This window comes from Centropristis striata, chromosome 2 (genome assembly GCF_030273125.1).
Source record: "Centropristis striata isolate RG_2023a ecotype Rhode Island chromosome 2, C.striata_1.0, whole genome shotgun sequence".
Lineage (NCBI taxonomy): Eukaryota > Metazoa > Chordata > Actinopteri > Perciformes > Serranidae > Centropristis > Centropristis striata.
Genome location: NC_081518.1, coordinates 14,323,110 through 14,334,496, shown reverse-complemented (window position 1 = coordinate 14,334,496; position 11,387 = coordinate 14,323,110). Strand labels below are relative to the sequence as shown.

The 11,387-nt window shown below is 40.5% G+C and overlaps 2 protein-coding genes across 6 annotated transcripts in view; one reads left to right on the top strand and one right to left on the bottom strand.

Moving 5' to 3' along the window:
• The window catches only part of gldn (gliomedin), a 5,720-nt gene extending 1,341 nt beyond the window's left edge, over nt 1–4,379 (top strand). The window contains exons 2-10 of the mRNA XM_059347983.1: nt 489–540; nt 632–649; nt 765–863; nt 1,412–1,504; nt 1,621–1,728; nt 2,087–2,170; nt 2,260–2,385; nt 3,018–3,168; nt 3,258–4,379. Of these exons, the coding sequence (XP_059203966.1) occupies nt 489–540; nt 632–649; nt 765–863; nt 1,412–1,504; nt 1,621–1,728; nt 2,087–2,170; nt 2,260–2,385; nt 3,018–3,168; nt 3,258–3,723 (1,197 nt within the window). The 3' untranslated portion in view covers nt 3,724–4,379. The remainder of the gene's footprint in view (nt 1–488; nt 541–631; nt 650–764; nt 864–1,411; nt 1,505–1,620; nt 1,729–2,086; nt 2,171–2,259; nt 2,386–3,017; nt 3,169–3,257) is intronic.
• A 58-nt stretch (nt 4,380–4,437) lies between these two features.
• The window catches only part of dmxl2 (Dmx-like 2), a 41,527-nt gene continuing 34,577 nt past the window's right edge, over nt 4,438–11,387 (bottom strand). For all 5 annotated transcript variants that reach the window (XM_059347971.1, XM_059347948.1, XM_059347932.1 and 2 more), the window contains 10 exons: nt 10,932–11,018; nt 10,120–10,241; nt 9,535–9,673; nt 8,455–8,515; nt 8,068–8,195; nt 7,897–7,974; nt 7,718–7,809; nt 7,582–7,634; nt 7,268–7,485; nt 4,438–6,215 (listed from right to left, as the gene is read on the bottom strand). In XM_059347971.1, coding sequence (XP_059203954.1) covers nt 6,006–6,215; nt 7,268–7,485; nt 7,582–7,634; nt 7,718–7,809; nt 7,897–7,974; nt 8,068–8,195; nt 8,455–8,515; nt 9,535–9,673; nt 10,120–10,241; nt 10,932–11,018 — 1,188 coding nt within the window. In that variant the 3' untranslated portion in view covers nt 4,438–6,005. The remainder of the gene's footprint in view (nt 6,216–7,267; nt 7,486–7,581; nt 7,635–7,717; nt 7,810–7,896; nt 7,975–8,067; nt 8,196–8,454; nt 8,516–9,534; nt 9,674–10,119; nt 10,242–10,931; nt 11,019–11,387) is intronic.

The window sequence follows — 11,387 nt, the reverse complement described above, 5'->3', positions numbered from 1 at the left end:
ACTCAACAAGCCAAGTATCAAATTGTTTTATCATGCTCAAGCGATGGCAGATATCTCTATGGCTGATATCTCCAACACTCTCAACTCACACCAAAACAATCTAGATTGATAAATAGAGTTTCAGGTAAGAAAAAAAAAATATGTATTTTTGATTTTGAGGAGAACTGTCCCTTTAAACTGCCAAACTGCCATTAAAAGCAGGTTAATAAGGATTTTTTTTTACAGCAATTTAATAAACACTAACTCGCCATGTGCATTCTGCCACATGGATATTTTTATTTTTAGTATTTTTATGATCATATTTTAACCTTAATTCGACTTGTAATGGAGAACTTTTTAGAAGTATATAATTACTTTTATGCAGCTGAATAATGATGAAACAGGGTCAATGACTGCACCATACTGTAATTGGTAAATCCGGCCCTGTTGCTTATATTAATTGCATTGAAATATTTTATTCATAATATGATATTTCCTCTTTTGCTCAGATAAAATTGTTGATCGACATTTGCAACAGCACCAAAGGAGTCTGCATCGCTGGTATGTCTTACTCATATATTTTTTAAACTATCTACTTGTGTCCAAAATATATATTTTTAACCATCTAACATCCTCAAACCTTGTGTTGCAGGACCACCAGGACCGCCTGGTGAGTGAACCTTTCATTCAGGAACCAAATTTAAAAATCTAGCCATACAGTATGTCTCCTTTGTGGTTTAGTGACCCATATTCTTTCATATTCTTTTTAACATTACTTACTGTAGGTCTGCCCGGTGTGGACGGCATGCCCGGCCACAATGGCACTGATGGCATCCCAGGACTGAATGGACTCCCCGGGGCTGATGGGAAAAGAGGAAAAAAAGGTAAGGAGTAATTGAGGCTCTATTCTGTTTTTACTCACCATCCCTTTTTTTATTGAAGCCTCGGGCAATGCTGGCCATTTAAGTGAGGAACTGTGAGTACAATGTAACAGTCAAAGGGTTGAGTATAACCTCAGGCAAGAAATACTAAAATACCAAGAAGCAGCATTCACTTAAAATCATGTGCACGCACACACACACACACACACACACACACACACACACAAACTCAAAACACTCAGTTTCCTGATCTATCCATGTATCATAATGACATCAGAAGATGACAAAAGAGGTTGAAACTGCTGCCTTTCTTTCACATTCTCAGCTAATATTATTCATCTCTGTGGTTTTGGGCTTCAGCTAAATGAACCGGAATCCTCCTACCCGGTATTCTCCCACTTCGCTTCACTTCACTGTTCTCCTTCATGCCTTCATGACATGATTCACCCGAGGAAGTCAATGGAATAATTCATGCTTTTAACAATAGGGCAAAGTGTGTTGAGTTTATGAATGCAATCTTGGAACTGTTTTTGCACGCTTTCATCCATCAGGTGAGAAAGGAGAACTGGGTGAAAAAGGAGAGCGAGGAGAGCCTGGTCCGCCTGGTGAGAAGGGGCAACCATCCAACGATGTCATTATTGAGGGCACGTAAAGATTTTTACTTTGGAGCCACTTGAACAATTTTGAATATCGTCCTAACTCCAAATAAATCTACTTTACATCCACAACGTTTAGATTTTGTTCTCTCCTCCTTTTACAGGTCCTCCTGGCCCTCCAGGTCCTCCTGGTCCACCAGGACCTCCTGGCCCTCAGGGGCCTCCTAGAACAAGGCACCACAGAGCGAACCTTCAGGCTGCTCATACCCTGGGTATAGAAGCCTTTGTTAACTTTTATCTGCAGTTGATATTGAATGTTCATTCTTTGTCTGAAGCTGTTGATCGTATCCCACAATCTCCCAGTTTGCCCGGTTGTCATTGGATTGTATTTATTTTTCTGAACAATGTACAGTGTTCAAAAAAAGATATCTTCAACAAAAAAGAAAGATAAGAAATCGACTGTAGTAACAATTCCACAAAAACCGGGCGGCTCCATTTGCTGAGGAAGATCTCATGATTTGATAAAACGCTCCAGAGAAGCTAATACAGGATTGTGTGGTGGGATTATTTTGTCAAGTATACACTATGTGTGAACACTGTGAGTAACATAAGATGAACTTGTTTCTACAGGGCTGTTACACGCGGTTCCAAATGATGAAACTGCATCTGTAAAAGAGGCTGTGAAACTACACGAGAAGCCTGTAAAGAAGAACGGTGTGTTTCACTTAAATCTGTCTGCATGTGCCATATGTGCAGTATGGCAGTGATGTCTAAACCTCTGTTGTTATTTCGTTTCCCGTTAGAGTGCATCATCAAGTCTCTGATCAACCCCAGAAATGTGACAAAGATGGAGAGTACATTTGGCACATGGATGAAAGACACTGCTCAGCTGAATGATGAACGGATTTGGGTGGCAGAACACTTTTCTGGTAGGTTGGTTACAGAGATCCATCAGCATGAGGGAGAAGATATTAATCTTTGTATTTTAAACCAGGTCAAGGCCTGTGAGTCAAAGCAATGCAGGGATTCTAGACTACAGGAGTTCTGATAAGACCTACATTATTATCTTAGCAGTTAGCAGCACAAGTCTTTGCACTCATGTCCAAAGTCGAGTCCCAAGTCCTGAACTTTAAGTTTCAAGTCCTAAACAAGTACAAATGTATTACATTTACAAAAATCATGAATGCTTTGAAGTTTGCATGAAGTTTGTTATTTGTTCTCGTTTGATCCTGTCCAGCAACTTGATTGGATGCTGTTGGACTGGATCAAATGTGGATCTGGGCAATTAATTGTTAATTCAGGAATAAATATAATTTATGTTTATTGATTCAGGAAATTAAGGGAAATATATTGATTTGTGGCACATATTTTTAAATAACACGCAAGTCAAATGTCCAAGTGAAGTCACAAGTTATTGGTGTTAAAGTCAGAGTTGCAAGTCTTTTCTAAATTGTATCAAGTCAAAAGTCAAAAGTGGCCAAATATGTGACTCAAGTCAAATTCATGTGACTCAGGTCCACGTCTCTGGTTCGCTGTGAACATTTTACTCCTCCCCCCTCAGGTCGTGTGGTGAAGGAGTATAAAAGCATCGCCTCCTTCCAGAACAGCAGCAGTGACATTGTGGACGTTAGAAAGTTCTACCAAGGCTGCGGTCACACTGTTCACAACGGTTCCTTCTATTATCACATCGCTGGAACTTCCAGCATTGCCAGGTAAGCCTACAGATGGTGTAGTGGAGTTTAATACTGTGCTTTTGTTTCAATTCTCTCCTATTAACAGCTTGCTGCTTGTTTGTTCACAGATTTGACTTTCACACCAAAAGGCTTCACACTCTCACAATCGACAACGCGTTGTACCACAACCTCGCCTACCTGCTGCACAACTCCAAGACCTACTTTAAACTGGCAGCGGATGAGAACGGCCTGTGGCTGATCTACGCCTCCAGTGTGGACGAGAGCATCATGGTGGCCCAGCTGGACCAGAAGACCTTCTCTGTCACATCTTACGTCAACACCACCTACCCCCGCACCAAGGCTGGCAACGCCTTCATCGCCTGTGGCGTCTTGTATGTCACAGACACCAAGGACACCAGAGTCTCTTTTGCTTTTGACCTGCTGAAGGGAAAGCCGGTCAACGTGACCTTTGACCTGAGGTCTCCAGGTGGAGTGCTGGCAATGCTCTCCTACAGCCCGAAGGACAGACACCTGTATGTGTGGGACCACGGATACGTCCGGCTCTACGTGGTCCACTTCATCTCCGACGATTGAAAAACAAACAAAAGTGAAGACAAGACTTAAATTCACACATTCTTTGGAAAGTGGTCATATTTACATTTTCAAGAGAGAGATACACATCAGTCTCAACTTTATCTCCCTGTAGAGCATTCCTGTCAGTAATCGTTTTTTAAAAATTCAGTTTCACATAAGGAAAACATTCTTTGGTCGTTAATCATAATGATATTGTCAAAAATAAATACTGCTGTATTTATATTCTATTTGCAATGTACATGTGAGATTTTGGAGTTACTAACAGTGTGGAAACTTTTTATCAATTTGTACGAAACAGTTCTTAATTTATACAAATTTAACTTTTTTGTGTTCCAAGTTGTTATTTAGTGTATTTGCATGAGTTATCTTTCATGTATTTTTATATAGAATGACATATGTCCTCTGATATCCTGTACATACAGTCCACCCGCCATTGTTATGAAGCCCTGGTCGCTTATTCCTCTGGACAGAAAAATGAAAAACAGCGCCAAATCACCCTGATGAAATAAAAAGAATTTATTCACTTTACAAAGGTAAAACTCTGACCATGACCTGTTCTCTCACACACCTCCAGGCTCAAGTGCCCTAGTAAGCGTCTACCCATGATATTGGCTTCTTTTGCATTATTACATGCATACGCACATACACACCAGACACCAGTAGGACCATTGGTAAAACACTTAAGCTACATACAGTACACGTAGTGGGCAGAAAGAGGGAGAGAAACACAAATCTCTTTAATAAATACCATACATACACTTAACAAAAAGTACAACTAATCCAGCTGGTATGATACAAACCAAAAATAAAGAAATGCTGTCATGTTTGTACAAGCTGTTGTGGTATTTCATATGTGTATATATATATATATATACATATATGTATGTATATATATATATATATTTATATCATTTATATATTAAAACTATTTCAAACGTTTTACTACTCGGCCAAATAAAGCCAGACATTCATTTGTATAACAGTTTCTTCTTCTTCAATATCCTATTTATTTGAAATAAACTTTTAGTGTCTCCATAATTTGAGTGCAAATATCTATTCCTTATGGATGAAACAGTAAAAACAACTAGCGAGGTAACACACACTTACATACAGTAGACTGTGTTGCACATCTCCCAGTCAGATACAGTAAAACCCCTTACATTCCTAAAATAAAAGGCAATAAGTTAAATAGGAATGGTCAACCAAACAAACACAAACATATAAATAATTTAAATAATGCAATTAAAATGATAATTAAAAAAAAAGAAAGAAAACAAATTCAAGAATATTTTGTGCAAAACCAGAAGTGAACCTTTGTGTTTCTGCTCTGGGTGGGTGGGCATTCAGGTTTGGACCAGACAGATGGAAACATTGAAATCACAGTCACAGGAGTAAAACACATCATCTTCCAAACAGGAATGTTCTAGCAGTGAGTCGGCCGCACAAACAGGCATTTGAGGGCAGGTGGGCGGGCAGGCGTACAGATGCGGACACAGCAGAGTGAACACAAACACACACACTCAGGGACCAAACCGAGCCGGGTCGAGCCCAAACCAGGAGAAGCCAGAGTGAGTGACGGGGCAGCCAGTGAGAGGAGGGTGAGGGTGGTGGTGGTGGTTGAGGGAGGGGGGGCGGGGTCACTATTGGAGCAATGCACCATCAACTCTTCCATGAGGGGCTGAGAAAAGCCGGGCAAAAAGGCAGGAGGGGGGGTGGGCAAAACCATTAAAACAAAATGCAGATTCCAACAACTCGATTCACACTGGAAACCACTGACTTAATAACAAACCACAGTGCTGGTTACAGTAGATGCTAAGAGATTTCAGCTGTGGGCACAAAATGACGACAGTTACACACTTTTAAAATTTTTGCTTGAGCACTTTTACAGAGCACTATCAATAGACCTGTGATTGCACCGCGTAACGAGAACAGGACATGCATAGCTTCCCTATGGACACACTCTAAGAGTAGAGATTCTTCAATAAAATTACAATAAATCTAGCTTTAAAATCAAGTATGATACCTTTTGCTTGTAACTTTGCCTTCAGCCTTTGGGGAAAAAAAATATTTGCAGCTCCGTTTTTCCATTGTGGATATGATTTACATCACCAGTAAACCCATGAACACTGCACACTCTGAAAGATGCCAAAAGCATGGTGATCTTTTGACTAACTCTTCCCCCGTCATTTATACTATTAATGCCTAGCGAGTGTTACGTAAGCTTTTTGTGTTTTTTCTTTCTGTCTCTTTCATCTTTGGACCCTCAGAAGTGGAAGCAGGCGTTACAGGATGTCGACCAAGCTGCTGGGGATATTGTAGCGGTCGGGGAGGACCCTCATCTTCAGCGTGCCGTCTGCCCCGCAGGTGAAGATGCGGTTGCCGGGCCGCGTTTCCACCTGCATGACACCGGCGCCGATGTTGCGGAAGATGGACTGCTTGGCATGCTCGGTGCTAAAAGAGTGCATGAGTCCATGGCCACTTAACTTCCACACCTGGAAAAAGACAGAGCAGAGGGAGAGAGGATGGAGCAGGTGTTAAGATTTCTTTTCTTCTCTTTATTAATTTTCAATATGCATAGCCTGCCACTGTGATTGTCAAGTGGCAAATTAATTTCAAAGTGCTGTGACACTTTCTCAGCACTCAATTAATAAGAGCTGATTTTAGAGCTGACAAATGCCTCAATATAACCAGCATGAGCATTAAGAGGCTAAGGAAGGCTTGGAAGTCTTTGGGTGGAAAATGTGCTGCCACTTTAATGATTTTATTAAAAGAGCAAACAAGAAGCAAATGTGTAGCTGTAACACAATCAGGGCTCTAAAGCGCAACCCGCACCAGTGGAACTGACATTGTATAACTGAATGATAATTGATAATTGGCATTGTACAAGATGTTCTAAATTGTTAATGCTATGAATTAGACTCAATTTTTTGTCTTCAAATTGTCATCTCCATTAAGAATGTATGAAATCTTTAAAGGCTGTTTTCTCAAAATTAGTTTTTTCTCATGCTCTAGGCCATAAATCTCAACTTCAACTACACTTACATAGACCAGTTTTATTCCCAAATATATTCTGAAGGTTTTTACAGAGGGGTTTGTCTATATATCATTCATACCCCTGATAAAATGAGATATCCAAGTTTCCTACTGTAAAAAAACGTTGAATCTAATATTTCAACAAATAATAACTTTGAAATTTGCTTTATCCATTGTTCAGATTTCTGTCCCAGAAATGTAGATGAGTTCCCACCTCATTTGCATATCTAAACATACAATTTCGGAAAAAAACTTGTAGTTGGCCAGTTTCATAAAAAGTAAAAAAAAAAGGACCCTATTCACCTGTAGTGTCTCTCTTTAAGGCAGAAACACTGGTGAATCAGTCTGCATTTGTCTACAACTAAATATGATTATATATGTAGGTATGGGAACAGATTTTTTAAATTTTATCCACTAGGCCTGTACCTAGAATACAACATTAATCCTAAGTACACAATCAGAGAATGACTGTTTTGGCAGGTCAGTGAGTGAGCGCTGGAGCATGCGTCACCTTCATGTTGCCCTCTGCAGAGCCAGTGACAAAGAAGTCCTCGAAGGCATCCAGTGCAAGGGCTTTAATGGCTGAGTCATGGGCCTGGAAAGTGTGGAGCAGCTGCCTCTGGCGGATGTCAAACACGCACACAAAGCCCTTTCTGCCTCCAGTGATGAGCAGCTGCTGTTTAGAAGCATACTGCAGCACAGTGGCCCCGTTCTCATGGCAGGGGAACGCTGACGGGGTGGGCGGGGAGAAATGTGAAATTAGATCACGGAACAACTTGACGTACAGAGAAAATCATTACATTAGGCTTGTTTGACATTTCTTACCATGGACCATGGTATTGCTAGGTGAAATCAGAGTATCCCACAGGCAAACATTTCTGTGGACAAAGTAAACCAAGGATGCCATTAGTGAGTCCACACCAACAGAGAAAAATGAGTGTTCCTCGGTACAGATGCTGACCTGTTATCGTTGGACTGTCCAGCTGTGGCGATAAGGCTGGAGGACGTGATGAAGGCAAAATCACCGCAGGTCTTAGTGTGGCACTGCCAACTCTGTCATAACAAGAAAAAATATATATTATTTTTGATGAGATTCATATTTTGTTGATTGGTGATTAAGGGGGTGGGAGGTGATCTCACCAGGTAAGGTTTGGGGTTGGAGGATGTCTGGTTGACCTGCCACAGACTGAGGAAGCCCTCGCCGTCAGCAACTCCACACTACAAGAAGAGCATTCAAAACAATCACACGGAATAGACAAAACACAGTTGCTGTGTGTGTGTGTGTGTGTGTGTGTGTGTGTGTGTGTGTACCTTATTGCCCTGGGAGTTGAAATATAGTCGGGTGACTCTAGCGTTGCCTGCTTGTCTGAAGCAAATGAGCTGCTGAGGTCTGTTCCATTCAAACATTCTCACACTGCCGTCCTGAGCTCCCGTCATGTCTGACACACACACACACAGACACACAGACACACACAGACACACAGACACACACAGACACACAGACACACAGACACACACACACACACACACAGAACGAGAGAGAGGAGGACAAAGAAAGGGAGACAGATGGAGAGACAGAGGGGAAGAGAGATACAAAGTATGGGAAAGGAAGTTGGGAGAAATTAACCGAAAGATAATCAAAATTAAAATAAATACTGGTGATGACCTCTTTTCCCAGGCTTCAATATAAAAACTTACAATACTGATATATGGGATGGGATGTCATTCTCTTCACATTGTTTAGATTCCTCTTCATAATCTGAAAAATAACAACAACAAAAGATAATTTATATGATATCACCTTAGAAGATTACAGTCTTTAGGTAAGAAAATAACAACTTTCATTTGTGTTCTGTGGAAAACCTGCAAATAGCTTCACAGTTCTTTTCATCAGTTTATTCAGAACTATTATGTAATATGCTGGTTGATAATATTGTTAAGTACTGGTTCAAAAAGAAATCACAGGATGTGACCATAAACATCTAAATATTATGATACTTTGTCTTTATTACTTGATCAGTATTTCTGTTATGATTTATCAATCCCAGTGCTATTCATAAACACTAATAATTATTAGATTTACAATGATATATCAGGAGTGTTGGACAATTTATTCCTGAGGTAGTTCTTTACTGCTGAGTAATACAATGTTATGGACTCAAAGGCCATTTAATGGCTGGGATGAGAACGCCCCTTCAGTAACCCACTGAACCTGTGTGACTCTCTGTTCTGTCTTGCTGAGTGTATCACACAGCACCAGCAGCAATTATCAACATGGCTGGGACATGGAGAACCCTGGCTGCACGTTAAGTGTGACGCAAATCTGTACCTTGGGTTACCGGCTGTGAGAGCTCCTGCTATCTGTGTTTATATACGTCCATCTCTGCCGTGCCAACACACTCCCCTCTCTGTATCAGCTCCCAAAGACTCAGCAGGCCAGCTGTTTAGTCGGCATGGCTCAGTTTGGTTCAACATTGATAAGAATTGAAAATACAAACTTCTCCTGAAAATGTGCAGGTCGTCACAAACTGCAGACTTAAATCAGTTGGTTAGTTGTCTTTTTATACTCTGGAAATGTAAAACTATACATATTAATCTAATGCATGTTGAAGCAAGACTGCATGGCACGTGTGATGTCATATATTCTCTGCCATCTATACGTTCCGAGACAGAACTTAGTTTCCCTCTACTGGCCGTTACTGAGAACTGCATACCCATCACTGCCTGCTTTTGCTGTGTTTGTGTTTTTCTGTGTTTGCAGTGCGTAAAGACTCGTACCACACTGGCTCCCATGCTGGTCTGCCCACTGCCGAGCCATGGCATGGATGCAGAGACCGGCATCTGTGGTGGTGCAAAGGGGACAGAGCTCGCCTGGGCAATGTTGGTGTGAGAGGATCGATGGTCGATGTCATCAGAGCTGTAAAACAAAACACAATCATGACCCGTCACTGAGATGTTGAAAAACCAGAGGAAGTCACCTATTCACACTCTGAATGCTTAAGTCAGGCAGTTAGTTACAGGGTGTGTGCAGGGTTCATCAAGTGAAATTTAAGACTTTTAAAGATCTTTTTAACCAATTTGTGCCCAAACATTTTTTTAAGAGTGGTATCTACTACCCTGTAGTATGATTTAAGCAAAATATTTTGACCAATTTTTTAAAATTTCTACAGATTTATGCTAGAGGAAGCCCAAAGAACACTTTGAACACACAGATTCATGCGTTTTCCTTTGTGTCTTGTAGTAGTGTGTCTTGTGAGGTGGACCAAATACTTACCGTAACACAAAACTAACTGTTAATTGTGTGAGCGCAGTTGCAGTAAGTATTGGAATTGTTTCTTTGAGGACAGACATCTTGAATCTCACCTGCGAGACTCCTTATCAAAGTCGTCCCCTATCCAGGTGTAGGGCTGAACAGACACCAGAGTAGACACGTCAACCTCCTGGACGTCATGAGTGGATGCCAACACTATCTCGTTGGAGTTAGCCTGAGAAAAACAAGGGAGGTGGGGAGGAGAGGAAGAAGGAGGCAGGAGAATACAACATTAGAGTGGACAGTTTCCAGAGACAGGTAGAGAGGAATTACATGTTTCTGTTCATCCAGAGTGCAGTTCCTGGAAAAGATTATGTAATTTTATACTCAGAACATTGTCTTTATTAATCCTTTACTTGGAGTAAAGTTACATAATTCTTTCCAGGAAATGTCCTCAGAAAAAATAAGAATATTATAAATTAAAATGATTTTCAGTATTTTAAAGTTAAGGTTAAACTTTATTGTCCCTAAATTGAAATGGCTTGGGCACAGTGCAATGTTGCTTCATCCAAAAACATCACATCACACAACACAAAAGAGAGAAACATTACTTTACATTGACAAGAACCTGAGAAGCATTGACGTGCTACTACTTCACAAGAGGAAAACATAAAAACAAAAGAAAAAGGATGTTGCTGACAGCATGGTATTTAATAATCTGTGAGGTAAAGTGCAGGAGCTAAAGTGCTGATGTGGTTTTTTCACATTGCTATATTCAGCTACAGTTTGAATAAAGTGCATGTGTTAAAGTGCTAGAATGTTTATTGCACGTTGCTCTATTGCACAAAGATGACAAGTAAAGTGCTGAATGCTAAAGTCCTCATATAATTATTGCACATTGCTCCATGCACATTAATAACCTTACCTTATTGATGGCAAATGCCATGATTATATCAGACTCCTTATGAATGATTTTAGCCTTGCCTCCTGGGTAGCCCAGATCTGCCTCCACCTGAAAATGCCAAGACAAATGATACATCAATGTTCAAGACACATTAAAGCTACAGCACAGTAGGGGGCTCCGGGGCCTAAGTGAACGTTAAAAGAAATTGTTTAGAAGCCTATTCCTAATAACACTGTTTATGTTAAATTAATTTCCTTCTACGACAAATAGGGCAGAAAAATAAACACTTCCAAAATGCTTGCTTTGGGCCTTACAACACATTCCCACTTTGTGTGAAGGTAGTGCAAAATACAACCACATTCACCAGTAAAGAGGAGTAATCACATGTAAAGGTACACAATTAAATATCATACATTTTCTCTACTCATTTCCCTGGTGACACCCTCCATGATTAGCAAGCCTTTCACATCCCTGACA